Source organism: Dysidea avara, chromosome 5 (genome assembly GCF_963678975.1).
Source record: "Dysidea avara chromosome 5, odDysAvar1.4, whole genome shotgun sequence".
NCBI classification, from domain to species: domain Eukaryota; kingdom Metazoa; phylum Porifera; class Demospongiae; order Dictyoceratida; family Dysideidae; genus Dysidea; species Dysidea avara.
In genome coordinates, this window is record NC_089276.1 from 7494977 (window position 1) to 7516454 (window position 21478).

Below are 21478 nucleotides of genomic sequence, written 5' to 3' on the forward strand. Positions count from 1 at the left end.
GCATACAATGCAAAGAATAGCAATCACAGCAAGATGTTTTGAGCCTAGTGATATTGAAGTTTAAGCAGTGGGGTCTCCTTCAGATGCATCAGGGATACATAATGGGTGGAGAAATTAAACAGTGTCCAAATGGCGGCTAACTGCTGGCTTTATAAGAGCAGGGATTCACTGTGATCAGTGTTCTCATCAATGTACCTGTTGATAATGCTGCCAAGAAAACCGTGGCTACCTTACAGGCCTACCTAATCTCAAGGTTAGATGTAGCTCTTGGAGTTATAATGATAGTCCTGGTTCAACTGACTGTGAATTTTATAGATTAGTGTTGTAATGTTCATGTATTTGATTTGTACTTATCCAAACTAGGGAGGTTGGCCAGGGGGAAGGTTGTCTGCCTATCCATCAGGAATAAGAATACTCTTCACATGTAGTTATTCATTGGATGCACAAAAGTATTTAGTACATTGTAGCACTCAACACAAAATAGCATCACCATGAAACTGTGGATGGCATTAGGCTAATAGTTAGTGATTCTTTCAGTGACCAGTTGATAGATGGGGCCATTTAAACTGATCAGTGCAGAGTTGTTACTTACCATACAAGACACTACTGTCCCTTCCATTTCCAGCCGCATTGCTTACAACACATGTATAAGTTCCCCCAAGGAGGTAAGTTACATTGTTCACTGTCAACTGGTTACCATTGATCACAATGTCATCATTGTTTGGTGTAGTATCATTGTACAACCAGGTGTACATGAGGTTGGGACCAGCATCTGATTGACATGTAAATGTGACATTATCAGTCAAGTGAGGTACTTGATACATCTCTGGAGTGACTTCAACAATACCAAGTGGTGATACTATGGTAAAGAGATTTATACATTTTAAACTGGCAACAGATAAGATACATCTTTGAAGATAATACAAATAATTCTACATATTTATATACATACATGCTACCTATTAACAGTAAATGAAGCTACTAGTCAGTAATATTGAATGCAATTACAAAAACATTTAAGAGAGAAGAGGTAAAAAGTTGTAATCATACTAAAAAATTTGTAACAAAAGGCTCAGAAACAGAAAAAAATTGCACCAGAAAGGGTCAAAAATAAAGTATCACGAGTTGTTTGCTACAACAGCTGCACTGATACATGCAGTGGTTGCCAAGATAATCGATGGACGCCAAAAAAAAAAGCATGATTGTCAGACAGACAAATGGCTTTTCAGCTTTATATACAGTATAGAGATATAGATTATGATAACAGGAGGGAAATTGAATATCAAAATCACTGTTTAAAACCTGAAAAACTGCAAGTTTATAAGTGAAACCTTCCACTAGTAAGAGTGGGGAAGCATGTAGGCAAGTGATGGTATGGCAAAAAGAAGAGGTCTTAGGGTATCACGAGCTAAATGTACCAGATCCTCAAGAGTTTAAGTACACCCAAGTTTATGACAATGTATGTAGGGTGGTGAAGAATCACAGCAATCATTGCATCAGGCTGATAACAGTTCTTGAAAAGTGCTGAGGGTTGAAAGAATTAAGCCACTTTGTTCTTACAGATTAATAGATTTATAAGTATATTATTTTGTAGTGGTAGAATGGAAGGTGCACTAAAACATTATTACAACTACACAATTTATATGAAGTACTCCAATAGAACAATTGTCACAGTTCTGCCAAAGTACACTGACTGTTCTATTAGAGTATTTTGGATGCTGACACTAGCAGAAAGTAGCGGACCATCTCTGCTAGCACTGATACTAGACATTATAAACTTGCATGATAAAAAGGCAGCTCTAACAGCAAATACAGTATCTCGATACAACCTGTAGCTTTAATGGTAAATATAAATGCTCATTAATTTTAGACTCCATTAATAGCCCAGACCTATATTTGAGACCAGGCAAGCATTTCAAAATGCATCAGAAACCGCCCAGCTTATAATTGAGACAGGTGTTTATTTGAATGCAGCATTCAGACTAGGATATGGTTTAGCAACCATCTACTCACTGTGCAGCGTTGCTTCATCTGATGTGGCATTGTTGACGATATTAGAGGCCACACAACTGTAGTTACCCCACTGAGTGACATTGGCATTGGTAACCATTAAAGTGGTGGTGGTAGCACCAGACACATACATCAGTTGATCCACTAGGTCAACACCATTGTAGTACCATTGGTAGGATATTGGAGGGGAGCCTGTGGCCTCACACATAAAGGTTGCATTATCATTGACATTAATAAGCTGATCCATTGGATGAGTAGTGATCACTACACCAACTGTTGAGAGAGTGAAACAATAAGAATATATCATAACTGCATGTTTTATAGTATGGACAAAGTCCAAATATATAATATTAATTTATAAAGTAGCAACACAGAAATCAAAATTTTCAAGGCAAAAGCAATATTTTTTGTAATATTTCTGAGTTTAGGAAAACATTCAAGGTTTCTGCTGACACTTAGTAAGTGTGTACAGTGAACCCTCAGTTATCTGAATCTTCTTGTTTTCAGGCAATGATAAAAGTGTTCAGATAAGTGAATTGCTTGGATAACTGAAGCTCATAGAGCTCTGTTGAAATACTCTAATAGAACAGTCATTTCCAATTTCGGATAAACGAGGGTCTACTGTTCTGTATGTATGTACATATATGTAACCAACCTTGTGCAATACTCTATACAACCAAAACAGGTTTAATTATTACATGTATGATAAGAATAAATAACGGAATAGTAATTCTTGGTACGACACAACATGCTCTACTGTCACAGAAGTTCAGTTTGAGAGAATGATAATCTTAATCTCTGTCCATACTGATTCAAACTTCACTTTCCAGTGGGTGTAACAGTAGAACATGAGTGACAATATGACACAAGAAAGCATACATGCATAAAAAAGATTTCATTATTCTTACTATTGTGTGCACGGTTAGCCAGGAGTTGTAGTGAACAAATTTAACCACACCATACTCTACCACCACACAAGCATGGTTTTATCCTACACTCAAGCATATTTCTTTCAACTTACTATAAACAGTAACCATAGTATTGCTGGACCCAGCATCATTAGTGACAGTACAAGTGTAATCCCCTCCATCAACTGTAGCTAGATCACTAATAGTAAGGGTGTTGGTGTTAGTAGTTGTGGTGGCTGAGATTTCATGAGTCCCACTCCTGCTCCAACTGTATACTAAGTTTGGTCCACCCTCTGATGAACAGCTCAACTCTAACTGACTTTCCTGAGGGTACATGTTGTCACCCATGATGGCCACATCATAAGGAGCAACTAGATAAAAAGAAGTTATAGAACAATACATGATATGTTGTTCTGAATACTGATCAAAAGACATATTTCTCAACTTGTTGTTGACAGCCGGCTATAACTTAATTTCCAAAATTTTTTTGTCCAAATTCCCTTGAACCCTATCTCATAATCACCAAACAAGAGCACATAAATTCAACCACTGTAATGGATTGATATCAACTGTATAAGCTTGGGCTACATCAAGAAATCTCCACTTGACAATATCTAGGATTTCTGTGGGCTTTCTAATAAAGATAATTCACTCATCCAACCCTGGCCAGTACCCAAGATTCCTTACACCCCATTCCGGGTTAGCCAGAGTATTTTCACCTCGGGTTATTGAACTCGGGTTGGCCCTTGTTCACACTACTGCATCTGATGCGAGCTTGATAGTACGAGCGCCGAATAATAATTAGCTAAAACAAGCGCACAAGCTTTCATTTATTCAGGTACAAGGCACTAGAATTGTAGCGAGGAAGCATAGAACCAGCTGAAATAAGTCGTACAATGTTATAGCTGGCATGTTCAAGCTAGTGGGTGCTCCTTTCGCCAGGAATATTAACGCGTCATTCAAACGTAACTGTCACAAAGTCTATCAGAACTATGGTACGTCTTAACCATTTTGAAGAGCAGTTTTAGAGCATAGAACATACTTGCTGTGTGGCAAACAGAAGCAAGTTATATAGTTAACCTGAGTTGGCCAGCTCGGAATGTGTTCACTCTGTATCCTATCCTGGGCCAACCAGTACTAACTCACCTCTCCTTGTCGTGCTGTGTTGGACCCGGTTTGGCATGACTTGATTGATTCACACTGCAATTTGTTTTGAGCCGTGCCATGCTCTACTCGGGTTAGAAGGTAGTGTGAATGGGGTGTTAGTACCCTTACTACTATTGAATTGCGTCAGATCCCACATACTGATCATGCATCAACAGGGGGTAAGTTTGCAATACATTAATGGTTGAACCAAATAACCACTTTGTGGATGCCTAAAGTAACTTAAGGTGCTAAAATGAATACTTAGGAGTATAGGTTGAGAATGTCTGAGCCATCTTCTCATATGGCTGAAATGTGCTGTGTAGAAAAACAATCCCCACATTGCAAAAACAATTATTAATTTTAGTGATGCCTAGTAACTGAACTATGAAATGGTGACTCACTCAATTATTTTCCTTAAAACAATGCTTAGCCTAATAAACCAACATGCTAAATTTAAACCCCCCAATGTAAAACTTTAAGCAGCTTTATATAAAAATCAAAGGGAATTGATACTTTGCCTCAATATCAAAGGCAGTTGTGGTCAGAGTTATATAATGATATCACGAATGTGACTAAAACATGGAACGGACTCGTAAACAGACTGGCTCCAACAAGCTTAAAATGTGGATTTATCAGTATAGCTTGTAGCATAGCATCCCAAAAAGAATACAACACACAACAAAGGTCTTACAAAAGCTTTTGAACATAATTTTAAAGTGAGTTCATCTTCGAGCCAACAAGCCCTGTGCTTAAAACCTAGGGTTAATAAACTCAGATAACAGCAGTCACTGGTGAAATTGTCACTATCAGTGCTGAAAAAATCGTTGAATTATAATTATCATATAGCGGATTTATTGTTGCAGTCAGCCTTACCAACGTGGTGCGACTTCGAAGCCTGCCCATCACCTCCCGTCACCTGTTACACTGAGAAGCAGCTGTGAACTAATTACCTGCTACTAGTCTTCAACAAGTCTTGAAGCTTGTATCTTGGCTTGTTTACAGCATTATACAGTCACGCCACGAAGAATATGCTTTTAATTCAGCACAAAAAGATTAAAATTCAAGAGCAGTTTTAAGCACAGTGCTTAATATCGGCTTAAGCAAGCTTCGAGACAATGTTCAGAGGTTTATTTACTGTTACTACAGCATCCGATATTGTATTTGGAGTGGGTAACTGCATAAAAAAATGTGTTTGGGGTAAGTTTTTCCAGTCCATTTACAAGTCCGTTTCCTAGTCCGATCCATGTTTTAGTCACATCCTGATATCACCCTAACCACAGGGTGAAATCATGATATCGCCTTGTGGTCAGGGCAATACATGACATATAGCCTTGTGGTTTCCTTTGATCTGAGGTGTCAAAGTATATATTGGGGATATCACAGAGGTTTGCCCAACCTCGCAAAAAAAGATTGACTAGAAACCAGTATCACAATACCTTCACAGTACCTTGACAGTATATTGCTGAGATAGTATTTAAAAAAATGTTAATTTAAAAATGAAGTAGGGATCTATGCAATAAAAAGTAGTGAAACAAGAGATGAATGATGGTATTACAGCATAGCTCAGTGGGTAGTCCCTACTTTTGGCATTGAACAAAATAAGTACTATACCAAAGTAGGGACTTTCCCACTAGGGATGCACCGATACCACTTTTTACCAGCTGATCCAATACCGATACATTTTGGTGGAAAATTGTGGCCAATACCGATACCTTTCCATCATTATTTACAAGAAACAGCCAGTATCTCTACTCAACTTACTTAAATCCATGTTAGCTAATGTCTTATAGCACTGCTTGTTGGTTTTGTGGCCATTACGCATCGTTAAATCATGACGATCTATCAGCACGCATGGCTTCAATGAATCTTGTTTTGTGGCTTACTACCCATTCATAATCACTGGCTTCTTTCGAGTAATTCATGGTTATATGTTCTTCCTTAATATATAGTCTAATTCATGGTTATATGTTCTTCCTTAATATATATAGTTTTTTTTTGTTGTGCTCTCAGGGCATAGCTGAAAAACAGCCTTCTTTGGCTGACGCTATTTTCCCTGATTAAATATCATTTTTTAAAAAAAAGTCCATTCCACTTGCTACGTATGCCGCCATCTTGAAAAGCAATTAAATGATGTCATAACTTACAAAGTATTGGTTATGGTATCGGTCACTCAAACCATAACTGATACCAATCCGATACCACCAAAAATGTCCAATACCAATAAAAATATTGGTATCGGTGCATCCCTATTTCCCATGTAGCTATGCTGTAATACCATCATTCATCTCTTGTTTCACTATTTTTTATCACCTGATTCATTTAAAATTAACATTTTTAAAAATACTAGTTTAATTTTTTTGTGTAGCACAGCTAGCTACAGTGTAACTTACTGCTCTAATAGAATATCACACATGACTGTTGTATTAGAGTATCTTGAGTCAGCCAAGTGGTGTGCAGCTAGACCAACAAGGGGTGAGGATCTTGTTTACTGTTAAGTAAATAGCTAGATTGTTTGAAGAGGTGTGGTCTCCATACTCTATCACTATTAGTCCACCTAGATCTTTATTTGATGGGTGTGGTTGTGAACCTATTGTGAACGGGATCTTTTCTGTCTCAGCTTCACAGAAGATTTTTTTCTGGCTAGAAGCTGTTTGGAGTGGACACACCATCAATCAATTGTATTTATATATAATTTCTTGCCACACCCACTTTTGGCTTTTGCCATGTTGTAATCACGTGTGCCCGAGGACGCACCACATTTGTAAGTAATTTTGTTCATTTGCTTCATCATAAAATGATGGTTTCTCTCTCCAATCGCAAAGTTGCAGATATCTAGCTATTATACCTCTTATACACTGTTAAAAATAAAGAGTAACCACCACTCTAAAGAGTTCCCAAGGTAGGGAGGATTTAACACCCCCTGGAGCGTAACCATTACTCTGAAGGAGTAACACATGCTCTGAAGGAGTTGTCACTTACTCTAAGAGTAATAATTACTCTCTTCAGAGTAATAGTTACTCTCCAGGGGTGTTAAATCCTCCCTACTCTGGGAACTCTTTAGAGTAGTGGTTACTCTTCATTTTTAACAGTGTAGCACCGGAACTGAAATGCTTCTGAAATCCAGCTCTGAAATGAATCTGTGGTGTCTAAATATGCTGCTGAAAGAAAGCGTTGAAATGGAAATTATCAGTTTCGTTGGATGAAGAAGACAAGCAGCCTGATTGAAGATAAAAGGTGCAGAGAGCCTACACTCATTGGAACCCCAAAAGGCACATCCCACTGGTGGTTTGTTATTTTGGCATAAAATGGTGGCCGTGCGCTGTTTTGCCACGGTTTGGCTGACTGTGGTCAGGCAGGCAATCAGATGGCCAGTGAGACTAAAATTCGAATTTTGGCAATATTTTTTGTTTAATTCTATATCTGGCCACCTGATACTTAATGCTGTATCATATATTTTATGGACTATAGTACTATTCCATAAAGGGGATTATCATCACATAAGATGTCTCTAGGATGATTTTTAAAGGCAGAATTTTGGGTGGCATGCGAAATTTTCGGGACAATCCCTACTTAACAGTACATTGTTTGTGTTTGAAGAGCAACAGTTGGGGATGGGTACATGCACTCCCAGTTTCCCAGGATCTGTCATTGGTTTGTGTTTGGGAAGAATATAATTATTACCTACAGTAGCAACAATGCAGAGACCACACTAGACAGTACAGATGATCAATGGCTAAGTACCAGATGCAGTGGCGGATCTAGGATTTTTAAAAGGGGGTTTCTGAATGTTGGTATAGCTGAATAATGCATCTGATGACATTTCTCGGGAAATTTTTGAGACTTTAGAAGTTCTGAGATCGGATTATAGGCTATTTAGTTACAAATTGAAATAAATCCAATGCTTTAATAAATACTATAGTTAACTATAGGACAAAGATGGTGACTACAAGCTGTAGCTTTGATTGCTCTATTAAAGTAGTTACATGACTGCTCTATTAGAGTATCTTGATCATTTTTATTGTAGTGAGAGATGAAAAGTGAAGTGTTACTGAGGATTTAATAGCTATAAATGGTGTCAGTTAAGTGCAACTACATGCATGCTACTGAAATACTGTTGTACATAGTTGTTTGCTATGACAAATTGTCAGTGCAACAATGTTTATATATTTAGACTGCTACTGAGCTAAATTTAAAAGGGGGTTTCTGTCGAAACCCCAGAAACCCCTCTAGATCCGCCACTGAGATGGTATACATTTATGCATGTACCCCAATAAGAAAGCATTTCCACAGTAGGATGTGAGTTTGCTGTTTATGTTTTACCAATTATAATCATGAAAAGTTAGGTTCACACCTGTGTGAGCGTTTGAACTATTTTAGTGAAAAGTAACTTTGAATTTGTTCACAAAGGTATTTGTTCCCTGTGCAATGTCATACCAGTAACTGAAGTAGTAGCAAAATCATTCCCAGCAGCATTGCTAACTGTACACTGATATATTCCACCATCAGAACCAGTCACCATTGGAATTGATAACACAGGATTATTAGAGATGACCACTCCTTGTCTCCTCCACACAAACATATTGTTGGGACCTCCTTCAGCACTGCATGTTAATTCCACTGTGGAGTTTACAGTGGCAAAGATGTCCGATGTTACAACAACTGCTCCAGGTGATACTAGAAATAGTAAATAAGTGGTGTAGTAGTCAAAGTTTACAATGTTGTACATACAGTGTTGTAGTTATCGTCAGTTTGCATTGCTGCCAAAACCAAAACAATAAGAAGTGAACATGTGTTCACTTCCAATAGTTTTGTACTGGAACAAGTTGTTTTCATATTCTAAACATGTTTGCACACCTGAATTGTCCATACTAAAATTAATGTACTGCTACTAGCAGCTGATTCACATAGGAAGAGGGCCAGGTGGATGCAGACTGACTATAGTATGTGACTACAAACCAATAAAATTAATATCACAAATAAACAATACACATACTTACTGCTTTTCACCAACTACTACTGGGTGTGCAGCGAAGCACCTCAGCTGTTTGTTTTGAATGCTGATTTTAAAATTATAACAGGGCATTTATATATGTATTACACTTAGATAAATTAGGTCATACCTAAAAGTACTGTGTGGCTTAAGTTTTGTCAAGTGACCAGGGTTTTGTCGAACAATAAATTAGCTACTGTACGTTGTGTTGTATGGAAAATAAAGTGAAGTTAATGATCAAAAGTGTGACAATTTACAATTGAAAAAAAAAACAAGCAGTAGCTGCTTGGGTTTTAACCAATCAGGTTATATAGACAGCTAATAAATATATCACAAATTTCTACATGTGCATATTAATGAATTACCACATACAAAAAGATAATTACCAGTTAATACTGCTGTATCAGATATAGCCACTACACCATTAGAACTGGCAGTACAAGTGTAGTTGCCAAAACTGTTGAAAAATGCTGTGAACATAATACTACTTGTCATAAGATTGGTGGAGGTACTTGGAGTAGACCAGTTGTAGGATGGAGAAGGAAAAGCTACTGCAAGGCAATTTAGAGTAACACTGTTTCCAGCTTCTCTTGATAGTGACATTGGATGAGTCGTGATCATTGGATTAACTGCAAAATAAGCAGAAAAACATGAATGTTACTACATTGTTGGCCAGGCCACTACATAGAGTAACAAGATATACAAGTACATTTCCTCTCATTAACAAGTAATACGTAGTATATACACAAACAGCAATAACTTGACCAGTATGCAGTTTCCTTAATCCAAGTACACACTTGGAGATACTATTATGGAGCAGTCAACTACTCTAATAGAGCAGTCACGTACCTTATAGAAAGTATTCAATCAATCTACACAGTAATACACATGCCCAACATACAGCACAAACTTACAATAAAAGAAACACTAATAATGTAAAATGTCATCAGACTGTGTAATAGAGGGAGCAAATTGTTCCACGCAATTATAGTTACTGTATAGCAAAAGAAACATTGGTTGATATAGTTTTGTATTGAAAGATATGACAAAAGTGTGGTTGCACACAGGTCTCATATAAATGATGAATCCAAACTCAATTGGTGGCTCAAAAATAGTTGAATTTCAATTAATATGCTAATGATGTATTATAATGAGTGCTCTGTACCACACCAGCAAGTTGAATGGTAACCATTCAAGATGATGGCAACTGTCAAAAACATAGTCATACATCTTTTCTATTAAAAAGGTGTCCCTCCTGTATGCATGCAGCACGCAAAAAGAAAGAACAGACTCAAGGTTTTGTATATAGAGTGAGAAAAACACCATAACTAAACTAAAGCTAAACAGTTAGGAGTTTTATTTACAGCTGTAAACATTTTACTTTAACTCCATATATTTTAATTACCACTAGCTTTATTGTAGCTACAGAAGCATAGCTCAAACAACCTGCTTTAAATATTACTATTCATTGTTGTACAGTAGTATATAGTAGTAGTACAAAACCTAAGCAAATAGACAAAGTTAAATATCTTTATAATTTTAAAATAATGATTGTAATGCTTAGATTTTAGAAGTAGCAACTTGTTCTTTTTAAATTGGTTTATATTGACACTTAGTCTAGGATTCTTCTGTGATGATAAATTTTTATTTTGTAAAATATTTCAATGATGGCTTATAAACTCCAATATTATTTGTTCTGATGTACTGTAATCCCTACAAGAATAATAAAGTGGGATAGAAGAGAGAGAACTTGTGTAACATGTATGGCTTATATTTACTTTATAGCTCTATAGGAGTCTGTTCTATTAGCACCTTGTGTTACCTTTCATCTGTCGTTTTCCTTTTCATCTTCAGAAACCATACCAAGACATAATTTTCGTATTGACACTTTTTTACAGGAACATAATTATATGGACACCTTTCTGAAGCATTCATGCCATTATGAACAGTTTCTGACTTAGACATTTAAAAGGGGTTGCGTACACTCTGGGGCATGGTCCATAACTATAGCTAAGCTAGTATAGTTATTTCACCAGTTTCTTTCAGGCTTTTTGCTACATCTATAAATATAATGGTGGATCATCACTATAATCTGATATTATATGCAAGTTAACAGTAACAATACCTTGACTATTCAACATTCCTTGCTAGCTTGGTACTAAAAGAATATTGAAAATTAAAGTATACAGTGGACTAGATAATTTTTCTGCAGCTTTGAAAAAGGAATGCAAGTGAGAGATCAATAGTACTGTTATTTTGAAAAGATTCTCATTAAAGGACCTTTATTTTTCACACTAATAAAATTCTCCACTCTTAGATAATCACAGATTGCTTTAAAAATCTGTTCTTAGATGTAATTAGGTAATTCATTTTTTTGCAGTTTTTAACTTTTGATTGTATACTCATAAATCTTACCAAACAAGTCACTACTGTCCCTTCCTTCTCCAGTACCATTGCTTACAATACATGTATAAGTTCCCCCAAGGAGGTAAGTTACATTGTTCACTGTCAACTGATTACCATTGATCACAATGTCATCATTGTTTGGTGTAGTATCATTGTACAACCAGGTGTACATGAGGTTGGGACCACCATCTGATTGACATGTAAATGTGACATTATCAGTCAAGTGATTCACTGCCGGATTTTTAGGAGTAACCTCAACAGTGCCATTCGGAGATACTGTGAAAAGAGGATGACATGAGTAATATGTATGTACTAAGCAGTTACATGTTTGCATTAAATATGGCACAGATTAAGAATTATCTAGAACCCTTTATCAGGAAATGTGTGTACGTATAATATATTTGTTCCATTAGAGTGTTACAAACCAATACTACAGTATTGCACATGTCTCTGGCAATAATCGCTATATTGTGCCTGTAGAAAAGGACAACATACGTAGGGTAAAAAAGCTCCAAAGCTAGCCTGAAACTTGATTTAAATAATATCTATTCTTTCATTGCAGTTATTAACTTTGCTGCACATGTGGGTGACCATAATGTTGACTACTACTTCAGTAATTGTAGTATTGTATGGAGCAAATGTAGAAATATAGATGCTACAACCTAGTGGCAACTCATTAGGATCACAATATTGATAAAAGTTTGTAGGAAGTGGATTTAGGATTAGGCAAAGAGGTTTCTGGAGGTACAGCTACAACAAATGTAGGGTGTAGGGATCAGTGCCAGTTGTGATTTTCATGTGTATTTATGGCTTAGCATTAATCTTGGAGTCACTACATCTACTGTATCTTTTTGACTTGGAACCTTTTTTTGTAATTGGAGTGTGCTTGGAGGATTCACAATTTATAGCGACTGTGTTCTGTAAGACTGTTTGACTGGCCTATTACAAATCTTTATTTGTTTATGTTTGAAGGATAAAGAAGTGCAACAGTTGGGAATGGGTGCATGCACTCCTAGTTCCCGAATCTGTCATTGGTTTGTAATTGGGATGAATATATTGCCTACAGTAACAGGCTACACACAGTGGTGACTATGCTGGTTATGTTATCAAATACATCTGCTATGCATATATTTCAATATAACTACAACAAAGCTGCCTCATTGAAATGCTTTCTTGTGGGAGTACATACACACCTATATAATAAAAATACATTAAACTAATGCACTCATTTCCACAGTAGGATGTGAGTTGCTCTTTCATGTTTTACCAATTATAATCATGATAAGATACAGTAGGTTCACCAGTGTGAGCATTTGTATTCTTAGTGAAAAGTATCTTTGAATTTGTTCACAAAGGTATTTGTTCCCTGTGCAATGTCATACCAACAACTGAAGTAGTAGCAAAATCATTCCCAGCAGCATTGCTAACTGTACACTGATATATTCCACCATCAGAACCAGTCACCATTGGAACTGATAACACAGGATTATTAGAGACGACCACTCCTTGTCTCCTCCACACAAACATATTGTTGGGACCTCCTTCAGCACTGCATGTTAATTCCACTGTGGAGTTTACAGTGGCAAAGATGTCTGGTGTTACACCAACTGCTCCAGGTGATACTAGAAATAGTAAATAAGTGGTGTAATTGTCAAAGTTTACAATGTTGTGCATACAGTGCTGTAGTTATAGTCAGTTTGCATTGCTTCCAAAACCAAAACAATAAGAAGTGAACATGTGTTCACTCCCAATGGTTTTGTACTGGAACAAGTTGTTTTCATATTCTAAACATGTTTGCACACCTGAATTGTCCATACTAAAATTAATGTACTGCTATACTAGCAGCTGGTTCGCATAGGAAGAGGAAGAATAAGGCCAGGTTGATGCGAACTGACTATAGTATGTGACTACAAACCAATAAAATTAATATCACAGATAAACAATATACATGCTTGCTGCTCATGTCTTCTCACCAACTACTAGTGGGTGAGCAGCGAAGCACCTCAGCTGTTTGTTTTGAATGCTGATTTTAAATTATAACAGGGCATTTGCATATTTAGATAAATTAGTAAAGGTATTGTGTGGCTTAAGTTTTGTCAAGGGACCAGGGTTTTGTCGAACAATCAATTAGTTACTGTATGTTGTGTTGTATAGAAAATAAAGTGCAGTTAATGATCAAAAGTGTGACAATTTACAATTGAAAAAATAAGCAGTAGCTGCTTGGGTTTTAACCAATCAGATTGTATATACAGCTAATAAATATATCACAAATTTCTATAAGTGCATATTAATGAATTATCAAATACAAAAAGATAATTACCAGTTAATACTGCTGTATCAGATATAGCCACTACACCATTAGAACTGGCAGTACAAGTGTAGTTGCCAAAACTGTTGAAAAATGCTGTGAACATAATACTACTTGTCATAACATTGGTGGAGGTACTTGGAGTAGACCAGTTGTAGGATGGAGAAGGAAAAGCTACTGCAAGACAATTTAGATCAACACCCTCTCCAGCTTCTCTTAATAGTGACATTGGATGAGTCGTGATCATTGGATTAACTGCAATATTAGCAAAACACATGATTGTAAAGTTACTGCATTGTTGGCCAAGCTACTATATATAGACTAACAAGACATGTAAGTTCTTTTCCTCTTGTTAACAAATAATATGCTACATATCATGAACCACGATAGTGGGTTCATAATAGGGATCGCAGTGGAATTTTTGAAAATCCTAATAGAGCAGTCACCTAAAACCAGCCTTAGAAAGCAGACTTGAGCATAAAACAACACTCAGAAGGCTCATTATCAAACACTGAACTCAGACAAATGGTGATATAGCAGTAAAAATGGTCTAGACGAAATTTGGAAACATTAAAAAATTGCAAATTTTATGCGAATTGTTCATATCATGAACCACGATAGTGGGTTCTTAATAGAGATCGCCCATGTTTTTTGTAAAAATCCTAATAGAACGCACACCTAAAAACCACCTTGACAAGCATCCTTCAACTCAAAGCAACCCTCTGGTGGTTCTTTGCAATGAGTATAGGTCCACTAGTAAGTATCAAGTGAAAAGGAAACAGTATGTGTATTTCAGACAAAATTGAAATATTCCCGTTTGCTCATAATAGCCTAATAATTATTAGCTATTCTTATTATTCATAATATTATTATTATTCTTTTTTCACAGGCATAGCGAAGTTTACAAGGAGAATCCTGGGATAAAAAGTAGCAAGGCTTGCTGAATGGATCATTGTGCGTGTCCATGACCTATTTTTGATTTCTTTTTCGGATGGAAACAGCCCAAACGGGGCCGTTTCTTCTTGCCAGAATGCTATTCAGTATGCTCTAGAAGCCATATAAGATCGCGTTCGAAGTTAAGGTTTTTGGCGTTTGCTGCTTGTGGCTAATAGAATCTGTCTTTATTAAACTCAGTATAGGCCAGGAAGCTTAATCTGGGCTGATGACTTTGTTGAAAGGTGGTTTTTTCGCTCCGTGATTATTGTACGTGGGCGGGTTATCCAGATTAAATACTCTAATAGAGCAGTCATGTAAATACTCCAATAATGCATTCAAGTGTATAACAACAATCCTTGCACTGAATTTGACAGCTATTAAAGGCACCAGTAATGTAAATTGTAGCTCATATTGAGAGACTCTCAGCACATTGCAATTTGATCAGTTTCATGTTTGTACTGAAACATTGACAGCGCTACTATGCAGAATGCAAAATTACACTATTCACCACAGTCTTCTTCATAATCCATTACTGGATTAATAAAAAGTACACAAACTAGATGAATAAAAAATTGGAAATTTTAAAATGGGAATATGGATCGCTGAAAAAAGCCACGAAACAAGAAAGGATCGCTGGGGTGGTAATGTAAACCACAAATCCCTATTTTGACTCTCTGTTGGTGGTAATGTAAACCACAGATCCTTATTTTGGCTCACTTCAAAATGACAGAGCATAACTAAAGATTTATGACAAAGTCAAAATAGGGATTTGTGGTTTACATTACCACCCCAGCAATCCCTTCTTGTTTTGTGGCTTTTTTCAGCGATCCCTATTCCCATTATAAAATTTCCAATTTTTTATTCATCTATAGTTATTATTCATAATATTATTTTGTTTCACTCGCGTACAGCTCAAGGCTTCCATTTTTTTGCGATAAAAGCTACACAGCCTTATTCATTGAGTCCTTCCGTGTGTCCATGACCCATTAATTAACCTGTAAATGGAAGAAGCCATAGAAGTACAAAATTACAGGATTGTGTGTGCTCAGGGATACGTATTGTTCTACTTTTGTCTTTATAATGTTAATACAGACTATAAACCTTTACTATTACCCTTACTATAAAACAGACATCCAAAAATTAGAAAAAAATCCAACGGAAAGCAACTAGAATGATCAAATCTATAAGAAATCTTGACTACGAGGAACGATTGAAAGTACTTAACTTGCCATCATTACATTATAGACGTTATAGAGGTGACATGATTGCTATCTACAATATGCTACATGATAAGTATGATATAGACCATTCTGATTTTTTTACTTTTTCACCCATTACCCATACCAGGTCATACATTTAAGCTATTTAAATATTTTTCAAGAACAGATGCCAGGAAATATTTTTTTACAAGAAGAGTTGTTGAACCATGGAATAATTTACCCCAAGAAGTAGCATGTGCAGCATCAGTTGATGATTTTAAGAAATTGATTGACCAATATTCATCTAACACTATGTATAAATGTATGTAATTAGTCTACTTGTACTTTTTTTACCTGTTGATCAGGCTGTTTAGCCTTATAAATTACCTGTAATAAATAATAATAAAAAAAGACCTCTCAACCTGGAAGCAGACCTGGTCGTGAGAAAGCCAGCCACCCATCCCCATGCGGCTGTAAAGCCTACCATCTTTGTGATGGGTTCATGCACATATATTTGTTTTAACAAAAAAATGTTTTAAAAGGCACAACTAGCTAGCTATGTGAGTGCAATACTGCTGTTTTCCGCAGCTTATATGATATCTCTATGCTATAGTGTAGCCTACTATTTGACAACCTACTAATTTTGCTCCATCGTTGAATCACGTGATATCAGTCTTTCAACTCAGCTGATGTACTGGTTCACCAGTGATTCCAATGGCGGATCCGGGATGGGGCATTTGCCCCCCCCCCCTCACCTTGTGGAGTAGCCATAGCTAGGCTACTTCTTTTTGGTTAAAATACCTACTAAACTTTACATCAGGCCTTATAACTCATGAAAATATGCACATTTTAATAGCATTTATTATTACAAATTCAAAGCAAATCAGTCTAACTATAAAATTGTCACCTAGCACCTTCGTGCGTACTAAGCGCCTCTAAAATAATTTTTTTAATTTTTTTTTGTTTTTTTTATTTATTTTTTATTCCGGCCCTAATGGCACTCCCATCCTCCCCGATCTCTAGCTAGAAGTTAAACCTAATTTAATTTATAAATGACAAAAAGCAGAAAAAAGAAAAAGCAGCTAAACCTACAGAGCCTACACAGGCCTACAAAAACACTGCATGGACCGCCTCTAAAATAATTATTGCGTTGCAAGACATTAATAGTCTTTTAAGACTTCACAACCATCTGCAAAGGCAAAATCAGCAGTGAGACACTACAAAGAGGTGATCATTTGCTGTTTCAAAAATACAGCAACAAATAAGAGAAGCCAACCACTTACAACTTAGCCTGTTTGTGCCCCTCCCCTTGCCAGCTCCTGGATCCGCCCCTGGATTCATCGCCTGAAATCACCTCCCATTTCTTGAGTAATCAGTATCCAGCTGTGCACGTGGATCAGTGTTCAGCACAAATTTTCCGCACAAGTACACCTCACAACAACCGAAATTAAGCAATAAACATTTGTAATAACACAACTGGTAGAATTTCACCTAATCTTCTCCTTTCGTGTGTGCTGAGTCTTTTCTCAAAGGATTTCACCTTCTAATCCAACAACTGAATGTGTTACTATATAATACTCTCAATAGCAGCTTGACGTATTATATTGAAATACGTCAAGCGATTAGCCAATAGAATTAGTATTACACTTGTTTGTCAAGGTCCCATGACAAAAATCTATAATACTACTTTGATTGGCTAAAATAGTGTGGTGTGTTTACATTAGAAGTAAATGTCCAATTTGACAACTATTGTTACCATAGTGATAGATGCCCCCAAGGTATGACACAATATGGTTGCTTAGCAACGGTTTGCTATGTAACCGTTGCTAAGGTAAAAGTCATTTTGAGACCATAGCAACGGTTGCCAGGCAACGGTTGCTAAGTGTGATTGGTCTTTTGCAGTGATTATTTTTTGAATTTCTGTTGCCTAGTAACAGTTGCTAAGGTTGTCGGATTAATGTGCATAGGACGGATGGCTGTGGTATTCGGGATTAATAGTGCGAGCATTGTAAACAGGAAGGAGTAAAATAGTGCTCGGCAAAAATAGGAAACATTATAATATCGGTGAAAAGGAAGGAAATAGCATTGTAAAAAGGAAGGAAATAGTGCTCGGCTTTGCCTCGCACTATTTTACTCCTTCCTGTTTACAATGCTCGCACTATTAATCCCGAATACCACAGCCATTCGTCCTATTACATATACAAATAGGGCTCAGTTCATTGAGTTTGACAGCGAAGTGACTTGTGACACATTCAAAAATACAGGAAACCGCCAAAATTTCCAGCTCAAAATACAGAGGCGCCCCACTATTCTAATTAACTGATCACGTGATACCTGCTACAAGACGTTTGGGGCTTAAATCAAGGAGATTTAGCGTGCCTTAGAAACTTTTATTGAAAATCGTGAGATCAGCAAGCGGTCGTGATATGAAAGCTGAAATCGTGTGTCTCATGACCAAATCATGAGAGTTGAGAGGTCTGTTAATAGATGGCAGATTGAAGTTGTGCAGCACTCCTTACAAGATCGCCATAATAGGGTCTCTAGTGAGCTTCCCATCTTCGCTACGAGAAGCCGTTCAAGCATGCATGCATATCAAAACTTGTGTAAGATATTCCGGATTTCTGAATGGGTTACGCCCGTTTCGTATAAAATAACACCGTCCTCTAAACAAGGCGCCATAATGCACACGTCAATTTCATGCCCCATCCCCCCACCCCCGGGCATCTCCACACCCCAGGGCGTCCCCACACCCCAGGGCGTCCCCACACCCCAGGTAGGGATTTGACATTGTTTCTTATCCCCACCCCTGGGGCAATTGACAGTTGTCCAATTCATTGACCGATTTTCGGTACTCGGTTGCATTTCTAAACAATAAAATCGCACTTGCTACTATAATTTTACTAGCTACAGGGCAGGTTTATTACTAGTCGCATGCATGAAATATGCGCATAATGCGCTTAGTCATCCTTGAGGTGTTGTCAAATCCCCTACTATGGGGGTGGGGACATAGTGGGGATTTGACAGCCGATTTTGCCCCAGTAGTGGGGAATTTGACACTACGATTTGTCAAATCCCCTGTATTCCCCACCCCCCGGGGTTGGGGGTAGGGCATGAAATTGACAAGTGCATAACTTCTGCGTACTTTGGTTGACGGACACGAAGTTTGGTTTATCAGATTCCTTGATGAAAGGCGATTCGATTCATGTGTCAGTTCTTTGTGTAGTAATGAAGGGGAAGCTAGAAAGGAGCCTTGTACCGCAAAATTTACGTGGTCAGAATGCCCGTAAAAACAAGTGTTTTTAAACATATTTCTATAACCTAATCTGTTAACAATTTGTACGGTCGGAGTCTTATTAAGCATCCTTTGCTGCGTAGAATGATACCAAATTTAGCAAATTTGGTTGAGGATAACAACTTGTAAATTGGGATTTTCCCGGCGAGATAATTTAATTTTCCAATAGGTTAATGTATGGAGCGCGTATTATGTCATCATCAGCAGTAAATAACTGTTGATATGGCGACATTTTCCCATTTGCACGGTCGGAATTGGATAGAGAAATTCAAAGGCTTTCTTTTATTGTATGGTGTGCTGTAAAAATTTTGTGAGTTAAAGGTTGTAAATTAGTGTTTTTGCGTGTAGTGTAAAATGCATGTATTTTGTATTGGACAAAAAATGACAAGGAATGATGAGATTTTATGATCAACCTGCTTTACCAAGTTGAGGTTTCAAAAAGGATATTAAACAGATATTAGATTTATTTAATGCATAATTCTTAATTTTTAAAAGTTTAACCCAGTGTTTGAAAACTTTTAATGTTGACCACCTGAAAATGCTTGATTTGACAAATCCCATACATATGTTTTGATATGGCAAGGCATCCAGTTTATTCTTCTTCTTAGCCATCACAATGAGTGCTTTGTTTGTCCATTATAGGGGGAAGATAAACAGTAGCGCTGATATCATGGCTGCTTTTCACACACAACGGGTGGGGTGTTTATTACAACCCTACCATTTAAAAATATTTTGTGGTCTATCCACATATCCTCCCATATGGTATCCATGTCATAAACAACTTGCAGGGTGTGAAGCCTGACAGTCTTACATAGTGATGTGCAATATACCGAAAAATTATCGACATTGCAATATTTTTTTCAATACCGATATCGAATCGAATCTCAACATTTTTATAATTGAAATCAATATTTATCGTAAAGTGAATATTTTGCTACAATTTTCGATATATTGAGTAATTTACAACTTTTGGTGTATGATTGGCCAATCACGGTAGAAATGAAATTCAGTTCTGCACAGTTCAGCCATTTTAAAAAAGCGTCTACCAGTTTCCAAGGCTTGTTATTACCTTCATCACAAATTCTATAAAGCTTAGCTGCTAATTATAAACATTTGCCCCACGCAATTAATCAATAGAAAAAAATACTGAAAAAGTATTTATTTTACCAATTATTGTATCGACATCGTACCGAAACCAAAATCCTAATATCGCACATCACTAGTCTTACATGGGAGGATGCTACTCAGGGGGGGTAGGCCAAGACCACGTGCACTACAAAGCGCTAACAAAAACAATTTTATTAAATACAGTTATACTAATTGTTGAAAGTAATAAATCACACAACAATGATTGTAATATAACCACTGATGATAACTACTACTGTTGAAGCGTAAGTCATGACCACGACACATCGTCATCACATTAAGTCCAATAACTCCGTAACGGAAGTGTTTTTAGGATCATGACTCACACCATTGTAAACAGTAAACTGAGTAGAATCAAAACAGACCATGCGCCCCGACGCGCCCTTACCTCTACTTTTTGTACAGGGACTATTCAGCTCACGTGAATTTTTTTAGAACTTGCGCAATATTCATACGTCATGCATGCGTCATGACCTACCCCCCCTGGATGCTACTGTGCTTATGTCACTGTAACTAGCTACTGTGTACTTACTCTAACACATTCTCCGATCAGCTAGTAGTACAGGCATTTTAACAGGAATATTGGGTCAACCTTAAACTAATTGCAACAAAAGCAAACTCAACAGATTTTGTTTCCTTATTATGTCCTCATTGACAGAAAAAAAGTCCTAAGGAATCCTCCTGGGGGAACAATGTGAAAATCATTGAAATAGAAACCCACTTTTTTTGCTTCTTAATGCTTTTATGGTTTCACAGTATTTATTGTTATCTCAGCTAGGATGTTACCTGTATCAAAACTTAATATACCATTATAAAGCTCTTGCAAAGACAAATCTTTTGGTACTAAAATTATCACTCTAGGATAATGTGTTAACAAGTTATAATCATATACATTGTATCTTGAGTTTGCCTACTTTTTGTACATGTTTTGCAACGTTAACTACTGTGGTAACACCTTATTGAGCTTGAATGTTCTGTTGTGGATGCATGAAATATCATGCCAGATTCGCTTTCATAAGGAAGAAAGTTGTGGGATGTCAGCTGTGACCTACCAAAAGCTAGTAGATCTAAAGACTCAGGACTGCTATGAAAATCTTGATGTCCTATGGAAAACATCTGTCATGTTTGGAGCTCCCA

The 21478-nt window shown here is 36.9% G+C and overlaps 1 protein-coding gene across 1 annotated transcript in view; it reads right to left on the reverse strand.

Annotated features, from left to right (window-relative positions):
* Positions 1 to 16674, reverse strand: part of LOC136254955 (hemicentin-1-like) — a 43741-nt gene extending 27067 nt beyond the window's left edge. The window contains exons 1-9 of the mRNA XM_066047674.1: positions 16659 to 16674; positions 13781 to 14023; positions 12843 to 13082; positions 11470 to 11736; positions 9441 to 9683; positions 8499 to 8738; positions 3032 to 3289; positions 2014 to 2283; positions 593 to 859 (exon numbers count right to left, since the gene is read on the reverse strand). Of these exons, the coding sequence (XP_065903746.1) occupies positions 593 to 859; positions 2014 to 2283; positions 3032 to 3289; positions 8499 to 8738; positions 9441 to 9683; positions 11470 to 11736; positions 12843 to 13082; positions 13781 to 14023; positions 16659 to 16674 (2044 nt within the window). The remainder of the gene's footprint in view (positions 1 to 592; positions 860 to 2013; positions 2284 to 3031; positions 3290 to 8498; positions 8739 to 9440; positions 9684 to 11469; positions 11737 to 12842; positions 13083 to 13780; positions 14024 to 16658) is intronic.
* Positions 16675 to 21478: the final 4804 nt, after the last annotated feature.